Below are 20,295 nucleotides of genomic sequence, written 5' to 3' on the forward strand. Positions count from 1 at the left end.
GTCAAAGACTATTTTTCATTGACTGAGGTAAAGGACAGTTCACCCCAAAATAATTCAAAATAATAACACATATTTTTCCTCTTACTTTTTAGTGCTATTTATCATTCTAGACTGTTTAGGTGTGAGTTGCCGAGTGTTGGACATATAGGCCGTAGAGACGCCTGCCTTCTCTCAAGTATGAATGAACTAGATGGCATCTGGCTTGTGGTGCTCAAAGTAGCAAAAAATGCACTCGTAAACTCATCAGCAATGTGTCTTTCCAGAAATTATGACCCTGTTACTGAAGATAATCTACACACCTTTTTGTGAGTAGTTTAATGTAGGAACTATTTTCTTTCTGCCAAACTATACCCACTAACCATATCACTGCATAGAAGTAAGTGTGCATCTAGTGCTAGCTCACCTGGTACCACTTATTACATTACACAAATATTACATCTCAGCTGTGGAGGATGCTATTAATGTTTACATCTTGCATTGTCACAAGCACAAGCCTATCGATCAAAAGCAGATGCATGCTTCGTTCTGTGCAGTGATGAGGTTGGTGGATGTAGCTCAGTAGTAACAAAATAGTTCCTACATGAAACTCCTCACAACAAAGTCTCAGTCACACTCTGCAATTCACACCCAAACAATCTAGACTGATAAATAGCACTACACGTAAGAGAAAAAATATGTTTTTGATTTTGGGGTGAACTGTGCATTTAAGCAGTGTTCAGAACACTGGCATTAAGATACACAGGAATGTTTTTCTGGCAGACTCTAGAGTCCAGATAATTAATAACACCCAGGTCTTTTCATGAAGGTATTTCTTTAATGGCATTTCCTTGTTTCCTCTATTCCAGAGCAAAGCCACACCTTCCAGTGAATCTAACTCTGCAGATGATGTAGACGAGGATCAGGGCAGCTGGAATATGGGCCAGGATGACAGCGCAGTCCACGGAAAACACCTTCCCCCGTCCCCACGCAGGCAGCCTAATAAGAGCAGCCTGAAGGTGTCAAAGAAACCGGCACCAGCTCCAGCAGTGCCCAACATCACAGCTTCACCCCCGGACCAGGACACTGGTGTCGCCAGCTCACATCAGCTCAACTCTGACCCTCACCCTCTACCTCCAGGGCGACAACCAGGAGACCGCTTCTCCTACTCACCGTCGCTGTCCCATAGAGTTACACCTACGCTGCCATCTCCCTCTCTCTCTCACACCTACAGTTCTCCAGCACCTATTGCTCTCCAAAACTATTCTCCTCCAGCAGGCCGGCCTCGGACCATCTCAGATCCCCAAGGGAACACAGAGCCTCTTCAGCCCCCCCAGAACCACACTGCCTCCACCAGCATCCTGAGGAGGAAGGTGCTGTCCAAGGAGACAGTGAGGCACTACCAGGAAAAGGCCCTCCAGAGGCAGGGCAGCAAGGGCCAACAGGAGGGTCAGGGGAGCCCGTCCAGGAACAGCCAGTCAGCTATGCAGGTCCCGTGGGAAAAAGAGGTGTCCAAGGAAGGGCTCCTTGGGCTCGGCCTGTGCCTGGGTCAGGGTAAAGGCTCAGGGACGGCTGTGGTGCAGGATCAAGGCCTCCTGGAGGAGATTGAGTCCATGTGTTGCCTCGGCTCAGTCCTCCACACCAGCCTGCAGCTCTCACAGGTTCACTGCAACAACAGTCACCACCAGGTCCAGAGCAAAGCCACCGACGAGTCGTAGGGACATCAAAGACTCTGTGTCTGTAAAATGCCATAAATTCTACTGAAATCTACTCACCGTAGTTCTTTGAGTACAACTAGCCACAGTCTGAGAGGACAGATCTTTTTTAATCTCAACACTCAGTTTTCAGGAAACATTCTGAACAAATTTGATGTCGCAAGGGCAGACACAAACAGCGAGTTACAGCCTCAAGAACAGAGAACAGGAAGAGAAGAGTTAGTGCACTGCAGAGCGCTCCGTTTTTTTAAAGATATCTGTGTAAAATAGAGCCCTAAAAATCAAATTTCCTTAAAAATCTGCCAGTGTAGTAAGAATATTTTAATCTGTTTTCAATAAATGAGTACTGGTTTCTTGATCTGTATCTTGAAACTACTAAGGATTTCAAAAACAATAACTCCACATAGTTAAAAAAAAAAATTAAAAAAATAAAAATAAAAAAAAACATTAAAAAAACAATGATTTGCACTGGAAACACCTGAAAAAATCTTAGTACAGTGGCAAATTCTTTCATTTCCATTGCAAAACCTCTGAGTGAATTGGATACTCTGCTAAAGTGACAACAGCTTGTGAGTTTAGTTAGCGTTTATTCTTTATGAGAAGAGAATTATCTTGTGCTTAGAGAGTAGCACTTCAAAAACACAAACTAAGGGCCATAGCATTGAGATGTGTACTGTGTTTTTTGGAGTGCAGCAAAACTCAATTACAAAGTTACAAAAGCACCAATGCTTGATAAGAAGGACATGTTTGCAGTATTTTACTGCTCGTTATAGTATTTCTGTCTGTGATCATCTAAATTTATGGACATGTATTTTTCATCTTGTAATATATTCACAATGTAATACCTGAAAAAGACAAATAATTAAATTCTTGGTGAAATATAAGTAGCCAGCAGGTACTGAGGAAATTCTCCACCTTAACTTTACAGAATTTAGAAACAGCTCAGTACTTTGTGAGGATTATAAGGGATGACATCTCTTCCACACATCATTACAACTTTAACCTATTGTTCAAAACATTTCACATTAAATTCAGATTAAATTTGCACTTGTAGATTAACAAAATGTACTCAGTCTTGGCCACGTGGTACTAAACCTTTTGAGCAAAAACAACAAAGTGAGACACTCAAGCCTTTGAAGCTACTTATACACTGTGTGATTTACATTTTTTTGTTTTTTTATCACCATGCCTTAAATGGACATGTGATTTGTTTTGATACTCTGGTGTCTTAATCTATTGATACCATAACAGGTACTTTGTAATCAGAATTTCTTGTAGTCTCAGACTTAAATGCAACAGTTGATAGTACTTAAACAGCACTGTATTTCTCTGGATTAATAGAATAGTTGATATATATGATGTGCTTTAAGCTGCTGTTTTTATATAGCATTCCAGATAATGAGATGTGCATGTAGAAACCTTCTGTCTCTCTCTCCTCTTCCTGTGTTCCTCCTCAGCACATTTCTGTCACACTGAAGAGATGCTAGGTTAAGTTTAAGTGGACGTTGAAAAGTCAGTTCTCCACATCCTTTTTCTTTTTCTTTCTCCACCATCATCACTTGTCCCCTCATGTTGTCTCACCTAATTTTCTGCCTTTGAGTTGTTTCAGCACATTTGACTTTCACACTCAACCTTTAAAATGATTGCCAGTTGTTTGGAGAGCTAATGTGGTTTGGAGTGGGGTGGAAAAGGTGATCTTAAAAAGATAAGGCTAAAAAAAATATTCAAAAAATCCTATAAAACAATGCATTATGTTCTGATCCCCAAATTTGTTCCTATTAGAGATATTTTTAAAAATGGATCAAAAAAAATATATAGCTTCAGTTAAAAAAAATAAAGACTCCTTAACAGCTGGGAACTGTAAATGTTACTCAAAAAGGAGTAAATAGTGCATTTTCAGGACATATTTCCTGTTTATAGGATAAATTAATCACACAACTCAGTCTTTCTTTCTGTCTGTCTCCCTTTCTGAGAAAATGCAATCTCTGCCCCTCTAGGTTAGAGTCACACACTGTAATGTAATGCAGTGGTAGATGATTGTACTGTAATGAAGCAATACGGTTCTCCTCAGAGAGTAGCTGCATGGATGTAATGTGTACAGAGTCTAAAGTATTTCTATAACAGACTCTCCTGTGGAGAGAAACGCTGCGTCCAGAGATTGTGGGTTCCCATCATTCTCTGCGTCGCCACAAACCCGGGGAAAAGAAGAAAAAGCTTTTTCATGTGCTTGTGTTGGGATTATTACATTTATGGTTCGTTGTTCTTATGATTTATGCCAGACGCCAGTCGGTGTGGCAGTTTAATAGCAGCTATTTCTCCGCTTTTTGACTGCTGCTCTGCGTTAACGATTTGCTCATAAAGTCTTTGGCGTGCTTCTAAAAGCCCAGGAATCAGTCCTAGTAATTCCAAAAAGGAGAAGGAAAAAACTCCAGAACAAACTCTGCACTGGCCTTATGCATTGTAAACACTTTAAAAAAAACTTATTTACTATGCAAATATGTAAGAAATTATCAAAAAAAAGGTCAGTTTTCTTTAACAAATACATTAAAATGCACAATTCTACTTGAAAAATAATCATAATAAATCAAGTTTTGTGGTGGGACTAAGCCTCATGTGTCCCCAGATGAATAAATAAATAAAATCTATTTAATTGTGTGTGAGCACCAGAATGGTGTGTGCCTTATACAGTAAGAGTATAATCAGAACAAGGTACAGTATTGTAGAAGGTGTATGCAATGTTTTCAGACCACCTTAAATCACAGTACGGAACATTATGGTATTTATATGATAAACAGACCTGCTTTGGTCCTCACAAACTGACCTGAAATGAACTTGGGTACTAGCATTGTTTTTATAGCCGTTTTATTTTTCGGTTTGGGCTGCAGTCCAGCTGGAGTTACTCAGTGTTTTTCTTTGCTGCGGTGGTCGGCGGGAATCTTCCTGCCTGTATTTAATACAAGATCTTTGAATTTCTCCGCTGGGTTACTTTTTGTAAATTAAGTTCTCTCTTGGGTTGTACTAATAGGTGATTCTTTGAATAGTTTGTGCTCTTTTTGTTCTCTCTCTTTTTAAACACTCATTCTGAGCTAACTGCATTTCAAGATGTTTCTCAGCGGAGTTTCTCTAGTTGATTTCATACTGATGAGAAATTATTTTCAACTGAATAGACGTGTATTTTTGCTGGCTTGAGTTTATTTTACATGGATAATATATGATTGGTGTTTAATGTTGTAAAAAAAAATAAATGACACCTTATATTTGAATGTTTTAGATTTTATTTTTGGAAGAAAAACATATATATAGAGAGAGAATATTAACAAATGTCCCATGTAGCCATTCATGTTCAGAAGCATTTGACACCTTCAGAGACTGACGCTTGCTCGTTCCGGTACAATGCTTATTGTTGTATCTGCATGTATGTACCTGTATGTGTTTTATGCTATGATTTTTAACCTTTGTTTAGTTTTGTGGTCTGTTCTGTTGGTATTAATTATGATTTCAGTATTGAGCGCTTCCATCAGAACAACAACAATGGATTTGGGTCTCACACAATACACTCATTCTGCCTTGCATTGGGTATTGTAGGGTTAAATGTCATCTGCCTTGCATTTAATGTAGAAGAAAACGTTGGTACATTGGTTACTTGCTACTGTAAATCTAACCGTAGAGGATTGTGGTAAGAAATACTTAGCAACAAAGACATGATTGTCAGGGGATTTGCATTTAAATGTCTGCAGGCTTGTGATTACTAAGGATTACTTGTGATTACTCTGTTCAATTTAGAGTGTAAAGGAATACAAAAAATGTAATTTAATTGTCCTGAAATTACAAATTTGGAGTGAGAGGTAGGTAGATTATGTAGCAATGTTGACAGAGGTACTACGAAGTTAGAACACTCAACTTTCCAAATATATTAACATCACTTCCCTTTAACCACACATTTAAAAAAACATATTTTCAGTGTTGTGACAAGTTGGGACGAGTTACTGTAAGCAGTTTTATTTCTCAGTCTCTCTTCTGGGTATTGTAATGATGATAACTCTTTGGTATTTTGGCATTTACTGATTTTCTGAGTCTGTGCACACTTGCATGTTCTCACTGCAGAAAAAACAACAGTCTTCACCAACTGAGGTCAATCTAACAGTAATGTGCTATTGATGAGTAACTTGGTACAACTGCACACAATGTATGCACTGTGAACTGAAAATAAATTATACTGTTTAATGCTTATGCATCTTTGGACTCCTTTTGTACACCAAAAAAGCTGTATAAACTTTAATTTAGTACAGTGTAGTTGTGTGTGAATATCAGTTTATTGTCTTATTTATTAAGGCAAAAAATACAAAAAAAAACGAATCATCTCTTCTAGTAGCACCCCACTGTTCCAGGATAATATTTTGTTGACATAAAATAAATTAAAACAAATAAATTCACTTGAATTAACTAGCACAGTTTCAACTCACAGTGGCCAACAATTAAAGGGAGAAATTAAAATTCACAGTTTGAAACATAATAACATCACAATTATGGCATATACATGCACATGTATAATGGCGCTGTGTCAAGACAATTATTATTTCTACTTAGCCTAAAAGAAACTATTCTCGACTAGTGCAGCTTATCCTGAAACCTGACTCTTTAAGTACATTATTCTGTCAGTATGGAGCAACAGTATTTCCACTGGAAATGTTCACAGAAAAATGAATCAGAACTGGCAGCAAGACTCAGTGTATGGACATGAAATACACAATGATTCTGAAAGACGTTGTCCAGTAATAAATATACGCAGATGGAAGTTCATGCTTTTTAAATACAAGTCAGGTGATATTCTATATTTTTCAGATCGTCAACAAACTCCACGAAAAGACCAAAACAAACACTGAATTGATCAAAATAAAGACGGTCTGTGTAGCTGAAGCCCAAAGCTTTTTTTTTACTGTGCCACAGAGCTCAGTTGTTCTCCAAAAACAGTTAGAAATACATCAGCGGGCACAATGTTACACTTGTTCTTTAACTGAGATTTTTCTGGATGCTGTAGTTTAGTGCACTGTCCTGCTTCACTGTCCAGCATTAAGCGTGTATTCATCCGCAGCTGAAAAGAGTCCCCAGCAAATGCACCATTTACTCCTGTTTAAAAAATATACATTATAATTTTAAAAAAGAAACTGCAGTGCCAATCTGCTTTGAAAAATTACTTTTTTTCTCTTGTTTTTGATGATTTATGTCTTCATTTGGAACCAATAAGAGAAAAACTTACAGTTGTTTCATCATGTGAGGGTCTCTTTGCAAGGGTGGAATATGGTGTCAATAAAAAAATACAAAATGCAAATCTACTCTCCAAAAAGTCATCTAAGATACACTGTAGGGTTTGTGATAAATTAAAATTATTTTATTTTACATTGAAATATGCATTTATTATGACCAAACTGTGGTGCAACTGACATAGGTCTTCTAAAGGGTCACTAGTTGGGTTTTTCCTCCAAATGTAATGCAAATTTTTACTGAATTTTCAGAAAATCAGAAAAAGAAAATGCATATATCTGTGTTTTTCCATCCACTAAGTATTGGGCTGGAGTATTGGGTTCATCGAGAAAAGAACCAGGTGGAAATAATTCTCCAATCAGGTGCTGCTGCAGAAGAGGGTGCAATGAGTTGAGGTAACTAAAAGAGTGCCAGTCAAACCCCAAACAAAAGAAGACAGTAAATGTCTAATACAACACTAGACAATGGATATAGAGAGTTTTAAACAATGAATGTTATAGCTATGTGGTCTTGGAAGAGTTCTGTTTGCAGCACCGTTTGCATACATAAGCTGTTTAAAGTTATCCAGAGACAATGCTGAGAGCTGAAGCCTGTGCAGTGATGGTCTTTATGACTATATGTCATCATTTATTTGCTGACCAAGCGTAAAAACTTTTCTTTGATATCTTCAGATCATTTTATGGAATTTGTTAACATTAAGAAAAAAATCTAGAATAATGCAAGCCTCATCCTTAAAGCAAAGAACAGTCTGATTCTGCTTGTTTCAAAATGAGGCTTTGAGACGATGTGTTTGTGTGTCCCAAATTCTGATCAGATATTCCTTTTGTGCTCACTGGTCCATCAATCCTAAAAGATATGGATTGGACACAAAGGTGAGACAGATTCAATACACTCTGAACTCAAATCTTTGCATTTAGATGGATGTACTGCTGGGTGCTGAAGCCAGGTGCAAAACACTGCAGGAAGATGGATGAAGCACTGGGATATATGATTTCACAAAAACACTGCCACGAGATCTCATCCGTTCTTTCAGCATGGGAAGAAAGTCAGCTGTGATTTCAGAGGACGGCACTGTGAGGGGAAGATCATGCAGGCTGCAGGAGTTATACATCTGTTATAAGGTGTGTTTCTAACATGTACTCCATCACCAGCACAAAAACCACGTTATCACCCTGCGTGTTATCACCCTGCGTATTAACACCATCCCTGCCTGCATCTCATATGAGTCTCTCCATAGGTGGCGGCTGAGTGATGCTCCACATCTCCACCCGTGATCCCTCCTTCTCCTGACGACTCGGACTGTAGGTGCCATGGGTGGCGCGACGATTTAGCGCCACCACCAGGCTGACGGAGGTGAGGATGAGAACCAACAGCAGGATGACAGACACCAAACTGATGGACAGTAAGAGGTCAGAGGTCAAACCCTCAGAGGTCAACTAGAGAGAAAGAGACAGAAACAAGTGTTTTTGTTTTAAAGAAGCGTGTACACATATTACATTGTTTATTTCTGCCCCTCGCTCTCTCTCTCACACACACACACACACTTCTCTTCTCCTCACTGCTTTACACTACACCAGGCGCTCCACACGAGCTGCCAAAGTGCTGATGGATGTGTTTCCCAGCTCAGCAGGTGGGTTGCGACCACCAGGAGCCTCAAGTTGCCGCGGACTGAAACCTCCCTCCGTCTGCCGCCTCTCTCGCAGTTTGGCAATGGCCAGCGCCAACCCCAGCATCACCACTATCGCCAAGCCAATCAGACACGGCGCCAGCACGGCAGCCACCCGTGAGCTGTATGGAGCACGCACCGTCTGTGGAGGATCACACACACACAGACATACACACAAGAAGCTGCCTGATGATCCCATTTGCACACTCACACACCAAAAATAGCTCATACACACACACATGATTCTAAAAGCAGGAAGAAGACCTGCTTTACATGAAGCGTTTTAATGATTTGTGAAACCTGCTAAGATTCATTTTTAACTTACAGCCCCGTGGCCCTTTGATCATCTCTCTCTCACACACACACACACACACATACACACACACACACACACACACACACACGTACACACAGAGAGCTTCACCACCAACCAGAAACAAAATTACCCAGCATGCAAACACACAGATTTCTGACCTCACGAGTCAAACCCCATGAATCAAAGCTTCCAGTACAGTAATTGTTAACATTCATTAACCAGCAGCAGAAGACAGAGCGACAGATGCACTTACATCAGTAGTTCTGGTTGGTGTGATAGTCGTGACACTCTGAGTGGCTGCTACAAGGTTACCAACAGCAACAACAGCTGTAAGTATCACTCCATTACACTTCAAATTTCGGCTGACACCTTCTTCAAAACTAAAGCCTCTAACAGAACTTGTCAGCTTGCACAAGACTATGAAAAAAGAGAATCTCAGAAGTCAGCAAACTTTACACTGAGCAATCAACATGGAAACATAATTCTCATAAAAATACAACCATCTATATCCCGAGGCAAAAAATAACTTCTGCACTCATGCTTGGCGCTGCAGACATTACACTTTCTTTCCCTTGCTACAGGTTCTTTGTTGACTCCTGGAAAGTGCTTACCTGTCACTGCAGCACAGTTAGCTGTCAGAGCGAGTGTGACACAAGCGAGCCGGAGCAGCCTGCAGCCAGGACCCGCCATCAGTCACCAACTGCCACACACACAGACTCGGAAATGTCTAACTAACCAGTCTCTAAGGTACAAGGCAAGGCCACCCTGAAGCCTCGGCAGAGCAGCTACACACACAGAGACGGCAGCGATGCTTCCCTGCTGTCAGCACTATCAGCCTGCTCTGTGTGTGTGTGTGTGTGTGTGTGTGTGTGTGTGTGTGTGTGTGTGTGTGCCTGGCAGATAAGCTGCCCTCATACGTTTCTGTGAAGCAGACTGAACTTCTGTGAATGCCACCAGCTCTCTGCTGAAACTGCACTTCAGCGCCAGATGCTGCTTTTTTCGCTGGCGATGCACATTTCTCCCTCCCTGCTTCTCCTGCTTTCTCAAAGGATGGCCACATCAGTGCCGACACGGAAAAACTGCCTCCCATTTCCTCCCCCTCTTTCCTTACCATTAGAGCTACCTGTGCTAGCAAAGGACACACACACATTCATGCACACACGTATACACATACAGAAGGAGCATGAGAACAACGAGAGGAGAGGAGTAAAACTGTATATTGGTTACATGGTTAAAAGGAACATGGCTTTAAGGATTTACTCCCATTAACTCCAAATAGCTTTTGTGAGGTCCGTCATTGATGCTGTGTGGAAAGGTCTGGGGTTGACGTCAGGGCTCTGTGTTCAACATCTTCCACATCAAACCTGAAGAACAATTTCTTTAAAAAAGGATATATCTTCATCTTTTCCAGATCAGTGTTAAAACAATCGTCAGGTGCAGCTGGTATTTGCTTGCTGCTATCATTGTTGTCCAGCATTAGTGATTGTCTGCCCCGCCCTGATTGGTTTCACCTGTCCCTCACTAGTACAAGGACTACAGCTTTCTCACTAGGGGCACGTTCAATGTTTAAAACATTTTGCATCATTTTTTCATAATGGTTTTCAGACATCTTTCCTCTAAACGATGTGTGAAACTGGCTCTGAGGTATGTCTTCTTCCATTTGGTGGGACTGTAAGAGGTTTAACCTAATCAGCAGCGATGTGTTTATAAATAAATGTCCTTTACTTATTGCACTTACATGTTTTATTTACATTTCACATTTTCTTTTAGAATGTAAACATATGTTTCTCTTGCCAAAATAGCCCCTTGACCTAAACTGAAATAAACACCACCGTATTAAAAGTCAGTGCGCCTGCATAACACAACAGGGTGTTGAAGCTACCGCTATTTCTTCTGTTTAATGGATGTTTTGCTATGTTTTGTTGGGTCAAACGCAGCCCTTATTCCCTTCCTTCCCTGTTTTCTGTCACACCTGTCTTATATCAGTCTCATTTGTCCTCTCTTGCTCCTCAGTTCTTCCCAGCCAATCAGCTCCCTGCCTGTTCCTCTGCCTCATCACCCTATTCCCCTCACCTGAGCTTCTCCATCCTTTTTCCCCACCTGCACATCATCCCCTCATCAGTCTGGTTTGTATTTAGGTCCTGGTTTTCAGATTAGTCTTTGCTGGATCCTTGTTTTGGTCATGCACTGGTTAGTTGCTGTTTCTTTGGACTTGAGAGATATCTTTTAGATTTCCTGCTGTTTCCTGGGTTTGATTCCCCCTGCTCAGCATTACAGGAAAGAGTCCTTCCTGATGTGCTTCCAGCGTAGAAGCAGCGGTCAAAATCTACAACACTCAATCTGTGCAAAGATGTATTCATTGCTCATCTTAAGTCTTCTGCCAGCCGAGTTAGACTAATCAAGTGGACATCTTTTCAAAGTTCCAGACTTTTTAGTATAAAAGTCCTTCTCTTTATTATCAACTTTCCACAGAATTTTACATAATCTTTTTTATACTCAGCTGTACTAATGGACAAGAGGCTCCTGCTCTTGACAGCACAAGATGTATGTAGGTGCCATGCATTTGTTTCAACATGTTATTGTCCTGAAACCCCAATATCCTGAAAAATGTCCCATTGGGCCAAAAGCCCATTTGTCTGACACTTACTCCAAAAAACAAATGGCCCAAAGGCCCATTACTCTGAAAATACACTTTCCCTGTCGTTTTAAAGATTTACCGGGTGTAATCAGTCAGCCTCACCCTCCCACAATACCATGATATTCTTATCCCAACCCTTACCAGTCTCATCCCTCAAGCCTACACCTAACCAATCCTACCAGTGAAGGCAACAAGTACAAGCCAGTCAGAAGCAGAGAGGGGCCGGTCGTGACATTAACATAGTGGGTAAAAAACTAATGGTGGACAGTGATCTGTTTGGAAAAGTGGGATAATGGGCTGTGGACAACGGGCATTTAGTCCGATATGGGACATTTCTCACATTATTGGGGTTTTGGAGTAATTGGCATTCCCTGAGATGCAAACATTAATGGCGTTCTCCTCGGCTGAGCTGTAACATTAGCTAGCTCAGAGGTGCTAGGTGAGCTAGCAGTAGAGTCACGCCTCCTGCGCAGTGCTGTGCGCAAGGCAGGTGTAGTTCAGTCGAGAGAAATATTTCCAACATGAAAATGCTCACAACAAGGTCCTTGGTTTACCTTGAGTCGCCGCCTCATGATTTCAGGGAAGAGACATTTCTTTTGAGTTAATCAAATGTGCTGTCTTTATCTGTTTCTTTGACAACCACAAATTTAGTGACATCTAGTTCCATTATAATATAGAGAAAGCAGACATCGCTATGGACGATATCTCCAACAGTCGACGACTCACACCACAACAATCTAAAATGTTAAATAACGCTACAGGTAAGAGGTTGAATGGGTATTTTTGATTTTGGGGCAAACTGTCCCTTTAAACAAAAAACAGCCATCCCCAAACTGGCTCCTACCCCAAACAAAGACAAAATAGTCTTTGACTGACACCACATATAAGTACATGGACAAATACTGTGCAAATACTGTAGCACTGTGCCTTTGCTCAGTGTGTGTCTATGAACTCTGACTATTCAGGGATCTACTCACACTACATCTCGTTAAGACGGATCAAGTGTCTATGTTTGGTGTCACGGCAGCCACCTGACTTCGACCCCTGCTTCGTTACACACAAACACACACTAATACACACATTTGGAAATCAATGAAAGGATTTGTAGAGCAGCTGTCTAGAGGAGAAAATGGAGGAGAAACTGGAAAGCAAAGCAAAATATGTGGTGTTGGAAAAGAAAAAAACGTTGAGGGAGATGAAAGGAGGACAGAAGACAGACAAAGGCTGATAAGATTGTTGTTGTTTTTTTTTATTGACAACACCAAAGACAGACAGAGTGGATTTAAACCGAGACAGAACATGAGGAGAGAATGTGATGAAGGAAAAACAGACAAAGAAGAAGTTATACATGATCATCCAGCATGAAGTCAGCAGAATGAGACTAAAAGACAGACAAAAACACACTCAAGTCCATGAAAGACAGACGATGAATTAGAGGGTTATGAAATGTTGACCACAACAGCATGCAAATGTTGATAGGTACCGTTCAAGCAGAGCTGCAGAGAATTTTAGGCTTAAAATATCTTTGCCTCACTCAGGAAGGTTTAGAGACAGAAACTTCTTCTTTTGGTACAAAACAACACACAGCAGTAAGCGTCAGCAGTCACTCAGTCACCACAGTGCTCTGAACGCACATCAAGAACAAAGCAAGACATCTTGTCGTCTTCCAGGCCCTCCAGGTGCCTTTGTAACTACAACACTGTTTTTGATAGTTCACACACTCATCCGTACGAAGCTCCCAAAATTCAGTTCAGTCAAGACTGACAGGATATCTTCAATGAGAAACATTATAAATAACACAGATTCTATAATGTTCTCCACTGTATCGAAAAGTGCTTTATCCTTCCCTTTAGACTACAGTTACTATCCAAGATTATTTGATTAATCAGTTACTTTTATTTTAAGTAATTTATGAAGAAACCATTCCCTGATTTTATATACATTCATTAAAGTTTTGGACTATTGGATGATCAAAACAAGCAGTTTGAACGTATAGCTTTGGTCCCTGAGAATATTTCAGAGATAAAAGTCAAAGAATCACATTTATATTCATGAAAATGTGCTTTGGTTGCAGCCCCAAACAGTATTTTTTTCTGTGTAGATTTTGCAAGAAATTATTGCATCTGTGATCTACGGCTACTTATATATGTACATTAAATTAAATAATATAAATAACTATACTGATTAAGGTGCTTCTGATGACCAAAGTATCATTTTAAGGCACAGAAACAGCTCTGTGGTACCGTTAACTTGATATCAACCTAGAGCAAACCCTAATGTGTGCAGCTCGCTGTCATCAATCTCTGATCCCCTGTGCTCTGTATGGGAAACCACCGGTCAATCTCATTTTTTTAGATCAGTCAATTAATCATACACATACACTGGCAAACCTGCAAACCCCACTCTGCACCCACTTTCTCAGATAGTCCCAAAGACAAGTGCAGACGCACACACACCAGCACACACACATTCAGTCGTTGCCTCCCCAGTCCACCTCTGGCTCATCATCCAGCCTGAGTATAAGGTAGGAGAGCAGCTGAAACAGGTTCTGCCACAGCAGCACGGCCACATAAAAGTAAATGTCGCTTACGTCCGTCTGGCACGTGTCCCCGGCGAAGCTCATGTCGCATACGCACACAAACTTGTTGATGAGGTTGCGGCAGTAGCCTCCGTTCAGACAGGGGTTAGACTTGCACTCGTCCACTTCTTGCTCACACCTACAGACACAGAATCACAGCTTAGTTAGACACTGGTCTGAAGAAAGTAACCACCTATAGATAACAGTGCTTCACCTTTCGAAGAAAAAAAGGCTCTGCTTCTAGAGGAAACTTTTAAAAAATCTCATCTCTGTAGGGAAAATGTTATCCTCTTAATACACTTACATAAACATTAGATGTTAGTTATGTCAGTTCAATGGCCACCTTGTGCACCTCCATGAATGTGATTGGAAGTTAGTCACTGACTGTGAGGTATGAATGAAGCAGCTGATGCCAAATATATAGTGCAAGTGTGACTCAGGGCCGTTCATATCAATAACTATATCCATTAGTGTAGAGGAAACAGGGGAAGGTTGTAACAATTTCAAATTCTCCAATCAGGGACAAGATATGAATCACCTCATTCACACCCATGCTCAGAAATAATCAGATGGTGACCACTGACATGTTCTTTGGATGCTCTGTTTTTGGACTCCTTGGGTGTGCTCCACCTGACAGAACTTTTTGGGTGTGCCTGCATGGATGGCAGTCGATTTACATATAAACATTTTCATATAGAAAGCCCAGACTGGATTTTACTACACATGTGTTGTACCCCAAAGATATGATGAAATATGACACCATGACTTCTCCTCTTATTTTTTTTTTTTTAAAGATTTTGGGGGGGCTTTTTGCTTTTTTTTGACAGGATTGATTAAGCATGAAAGGGAAAGAGAGAGGGTATGATATGCAGCAAAGGGCCATGGCCAGAATTGAACCTGCAGCCACTGCGCCGAGAACGTAGACTACATGGAGTGCCTGCTCTACCAACTGGGCTACTGGGCGCCCCGACTTTTCCTTTTATTAACTTTCTTAAAATTTATAGGAAGATATAATAATTTTGAGGTCACAGAGAAAGGCTATTTTCTTACTTTTGCTTTATTTATTTTTTGGGACAGCATTGCCTACTTTGTAATGTGCAAGAGATAGACAGGATTGTCAAAAAATGTTACAATCGTCCCCAGTCTCCCCATAATACATAATTTTAAAAGTTGTTCTAACCCAAGTCGATGGTCCACATCATAACTATAACAACAACGACAGTAACAAATGAATGGAAATAGCTTTTGTGATAATCCATTTGTATCATTCATCATGATCAGTCTGATTCCTGATTTATTTGCTCGTCATGTATCATGTCATGTGTTACTTCCTGCCTTTGTCTCGTTCCCGCCTGTTTTCTGTCACACCTGTCTTACATCAGCCTCATTAGTCCTTCCCTGTTGTCAGAGTCTTCCCTGCACACCTGTTCAGCATCTCATTCTTTTTCGCTCCAACCTTGTGTGCCTACCACACCCTTGTTGTCAGCCAGTCCCTGTGTTTCCCTCCTTTTGCCTGTGTCCACCTTCTCCAGCTGTGTCTTGTGCCATCAATAGTGTCTTTCCCTTTGTCCTGCGAGTTCTTCTGTGTTCATCACTGTGTTCATCCCTGTGGTTATGATGTCGTCCCCTGCTCCGTTTCCTGCCGTGTCTCTAGCGATCAGTTTTGGATTTCCTCCCTAAATTAATTCCTGTGTTCCTCGTGTCATCCTGGATGGGTTTCAGGTTAGTTTTGATTCTTGTTTCTTTGTAGTTTGAGTTTTACCTGCCTACTTTGCCAGGATTAAAGCTCACCTTTTGTAAACCCTCTGATACCTCAGCAAACTGATTTGATTTTTGTAAAAACATGGTGAGAAGGCAAGAAAAAGACCCCAAACAGTACAGAAAATTAAAAAAAGATATACTTTTTTGTGTAAAATAATTTGAAATAGTCAATCAATCAATATATATATATATATATATATATATATATATATATATATATATATATATATATATATATATATATATATATATATATATATATATATATATATATATATATATATAGTCATTCATGAGACGTTTCTTGCCAAGTTGGTGAGTGCCTTTCCCCCCTGTGTTTTTGAAAGAAATCAAACAAATTTGATTGGTTATTGTAGCTTTTGAAAGCAGCACAAGAAAAGTGATGTCAAACCAGGACGAACCACCTGCCTGCTGGTCTGATTTGGGTCACCTAAAGTACAACGTAACACATATGTATGGTGCATCTAAGCTGGAGCGTGCAGTGTGTGCTTGGCACTGCTGTTGTTTCATAACATTATTGTTCATCATTGTTATAGTTGTCCTGGTGTGGACAGCCTCTTATGATTTGCTCCATTGTTGAATCAGGAGTTGTCTTTTAGTCTGCTTTGGATCCATCTGACTTATTTACAGACTTTATTTAAAATATGAATATCTTTTTCTTCCCTACCGGTGTCCGATGAAGCCAGGTGGACAGTCACAGGACAGCTCTCGGTCAGTGCAGTTGCCTCCATTGAAGCAGGTGTAGTTTCTGGTGTCATCGCCGCACACAGAAACAGGCAGCTTCGGCCGTCTGGTAGGGACACAGTGAGACATGTTCCAGGGTAAATACATGAATTGTTTGTGTTTTATTTAAAGCGGTAGCATCTGAGGTATTGAGGCATTCAGCCGGCCTTGTGCAGCAGAGTTTGACGTCTGCCGGAAGCAGAAGGATCAGCCAGGCAGGAGCTGAATTGTTCTGCTTCCTGCAGCTCCCCACAGGGGAGACAAAGAGGCTTAGGAGGGGACCAGGATAATAAGATTAAAGACCTCTGGCAACTATTTACCAGCAGGAGGTCAAATCACATGTACAGGAATGAAAAAGCCAGCCATTTCTCTGTGGCCTCTATAACCTCCTGTTTGCCTGAAGCACAGCAGCTCTGTTCCAAAAAAAATCTGTTGGCAACTTCAAATTCATCTCTCAATGGTTACAAAATACAGGCTTTTTTATTTTGTAAAGCATACCTTTTTGGTGGGTGAAGTTTTAATTTAGACGCCAGGAATCATTTTGAACTAAAGCTGTCACTCATTTGCAACAGTGGGTATCTCATTTTAAGACAAACAATGTCACAAGGAGCGTTAATATTAGCTTTGCTTGGCATTTTGTTGCACAAAAAAAAAAAGCATCGTACATGACATTTGAGAGACAAATATCTAACAGGAAACAAATAGCGAACACCTGAGAAATAGAGAAAAAAAAACAACTTACACATTTCTGACAACAATGTACCACGGAATCTCTTCAATGCGTTCACTGGAGAGGAACAGAGGGAAAGACGGGGAAAGGCGGCAGAGAGAGACACAAACAAGAGACACACAAACAAAAAGAAGTCATTTTGATGAAAACTTTACAGCGTAGATGTTCCCAGTAAAGGGAGATGTGCAGCTTGTCTTAGCGAGACACTTGCAAAGGTTTTTTTTTCCTTGTGCAAAAGAGGCAATATGCAAGAGGCTGTGTGTTTACAGGATAAATGCTCGGAGGCGTTCCCCTGCTGGTTCTCCGAGGCAAACGGTAGATGACAGGGGAAAGAAACTGGTGCTGAACCACAGAGCCGTGTGTAGTGAGACACCACAGCAGACTGAGGCCTTTTCTGGCTGACACTAGAATAGAAATGGAGCATCTGAGACGCTCACTGCAGGCGTGGTTGAAATGCTGAACAGAGGCAGCGATGTGGAGACATTTACATTGAAGGGTTTTGTTTTTGTTGTTGTGTGGTCCCTTGTTTGTGCAATTTGGAGCATTTATTTGTGCATTTTGTGTTAACTAACTAACTAAGCTCTCAAAACTGTTCACAAACTCATCTTCGGGGCATGAAGTATTTATTATGGCATTGTTTTTGTATTTCACACGAGCCTTTTGCACTCAGCAGAAAGTTGCTATTTTATCTATTCAACTTTTCTGTTTATCCAGCAAACACCTTAACTTACTTGCAAAGTGGTCCAGTGTAGTTCTCGGGGCAGAGGCAGGCGTACCTGTCCGGCCCATGCAGACAGGTGCCTCCATGGGCACAGAGGTGGTTTTCACACATATCCACTTCCTCTTCACAGTTCACACCTGCATAGCCAAACTCACAGGTGCACTCGTAGGTCAGCCCGTTCACGCTGCAGTTGCCGTGGATGCAGGGACTGGAAGCGCAGGTGTTGGTGGAGAAACCACAGTTTCTCCCGGCCCAGCCCGCTGCGCAGCTGCAATTGTAGGTGTTGAAGAGGTCCTGGCACTCCCCTCCATTCAGACAGGGGTTGGGCTCACACACAGGGGTCCCGCTGCAGCCGAGGAGCGGTGGCTGCAGCGATGTCAGGATGAACTGCTCATCCTGGAGGCGTGGGAAGTTCACATCAGAGGAGTTTATAAAAGGCAGGGCAATACCACCCAGCTCTACTGTGCTCAGACACCCTGTCAGGGACCACCCAGCATCAGGGGCCAGGCCCCCTAAGAAGATGTCCACGCCCTCCCGAAGGAAGTCCAGGTTGCCTCCTTGGCTCCTTGAAGTGCTGGCTTCCTCTATTTCATCATCCAGCACCAGAGTCCACCGGGATGTTAGTGCCCACGGCGCTGCCATGAAGAGGTGGACGCTGTGCCACCCACCATCGCTAACAGTCATCCTGCTGCTGAGACTGACTGTAGACACACCCTTCTCTCCCTCCTCCTCCTCCTCTCTGTTGTCTTCTGTGGTGCTCTGAAGCTCCATGAAGAGAAAACCATCCTGGATGGAGAGTGTGATGAATGCTGAGCCCCTCTCTGCATGGAGTATAGCTGCGTTACGCTTGCGTGTGCGTAGGTTTAGAGAGAGGTTGGTGAGATTGCGGGATATGTCGCCATTTCCCCGGTAGGACAGTACAGTGCTGTCATCCAGGAAAGTTGCATTGGAGTAGCCTGAGAGATGAGAAAAAAAACATCAGTCGTGTTTTCTTATTTACACATTCTTCTGTACTGGTGGTAGCTATGGCCACAGGCATTATGTTCTTGGGTTGTTTGTCATTCCCACACGAATGCAATATTTCAAGAATGTCTTGAGGGAATACCGCACAAACATCCACTTTGACTTAACGACGAACTGATTAGATTTCTGTGGTCATAGGTCAAAGGTCAAGGTCAATGTGATCTTCTGTCTCATTCTTGTGAATGTGATGTCCCCTTGAGGAATTTTTTTAAAATTTAAAATTGGCACAAACATCCACTTGGACTCAACGATGCACTGATTAGATTTTGGTGGTCAAAGAAAGAAGTCAAAGAAAAAAGTCAATATGACCTTACAAAACATGTTTTTGGCCATAATTCAAGAATTCATATGCTAATTATGACAAAATTTCACACAAATGTCTGAAAGGATAAAATGATAAATGGATGAAATTGAATATCCAAAAGTCAAAGGTCAACTTCACTGCGACATTTGGTCAGATGCTGAATTGGTAACACTAATCTTGGATGTCCACCTTAAAACTGTGTTGATTGTATAGATCCTCTGTGCTGCCGGGTTGACGATGAGTGTGAAGCATCCATGTTTTTACAGTAATGGATGTAAACTGTGTGCACTTAAGTGCTTTGCGGAGGCAGACAACTACGAGGTGTTAATTCTAGTTTTTGATACAGTTCTTTCGTTATGCTAGGCATTAGGCAACAGCAGATAATAAAAACAACAGGCATTAATACAGTATGGTGTTTTGCTGTTTTATAACACTACAATCCTTTTAGGCAAAAACATGGGGTCGTATGTCGGAAATACCTGTCAGGAGCAGCTATCCTCGATGAATTAATCATTGAACACAGGGTGGCGTACAGGACAGATGGGCAACAAGGAAAATCATTACTAATCCCAGCAAAAAAAGGATAAGCTGGCCTCAGGCCAATCCTGCTTTACGGAGCACATAGAGTAAACTGTGAGGGCAGATTGAGGCCATATAACCAGGCATGTTGTATCACTCGTTACATGGTTGCCAATTAAGTCAATAATGACCAATTCCACAAATAAGGTCAGAGATTAGTTAACACACATATCATGTAAGTCTAAGAAGTAAACAACTCTGTGTCTGTGTTGAAGGGCTTTTATGCAATCAAGAAACCATGTCAAGGGGAATAGGCAACAAACATTATCACTAATGACACAG

General features: G+C 41.2%; 2 protein-coding genes across 6 annotated transcripts in view; one reads left to right on the top strand and one right to left on the bottom strand.

The window, feature by feature from the left end:
- Positions 1-5,921, top strand: part of dennd1b (DENN/MADD domain containing 1B) — a 119,875-nt gene extending 113,954 nt beyond the window's left edge. For both annotated transcript variants that reach the window (XM_042515126.2, XM_042515132.2), the window contains one exon: positions 846-5,921. In XM_042515126.2, coding sequence (XP_042371060.2) covers positions 846-1,694 — 849 coding nt within the window. In that variant the 3' untranslated portion in view covers positions 1,695-5,921. The remainder of the gene's footprint in view (positions 1-845) is intronic.
- Positions 5,922-5,969: 48 nt separating this feature from the next.
- crb1 (crumbs cell polarity complex component 1) overlaps positions 5,970-20,295 on the bottom strand; it is a 28,226-nt gene continuing 13,900 nt past the window's right edge. For 2 of the 4 annotated variants that reach the window (XM_088077586.1, XM_088077588.1), the window contains 5 exons: positions 18,118-19,063; positions 17,399-17,443; positions 16,601-16,723; positions 14,164-14,290; positions 5,970-8,389 (listed from right to left, as the gene is read on the bottom strand). In XM_088077586.1, coding sequence (XP_087933712.1) covers positions 8,171-8,389; positions 14,164-14,290; positions 16,601-16,723; positions 17,399-17,443; positions 18,118-19,063 — 1,460 coding nt within the window. In that variant the 3' untranslated portion in view covers positions 5,970-8,170. Of the gene's footprint in view, positions 8,390-8,498; positions 8,762-14,163; positions 14,291-16,600; positions 16,724-17,398; positions 17,444-18,117; positions 19,064-20,295 lie in introns of those variants that run through there. The other 2 variants (XM_042483964.2, XM_088077587.1) reach the window with 1 other exon arrangement.

This window comes from Plectropomus leopardus, chromosome 5 (assembly GCF_026936395.1).
Source record: "Plectropomus leopardus strain MGB_pleo_1.0 chromosome 5, ASM2693639v1, whole genome shotgun sequence".
Lineage (NCBI taxonomy): Eukaryota > Metazoa > Chordata > Actinopteri > Perciformes > Serranidae > Plectropomus > Plectropomus leopardus.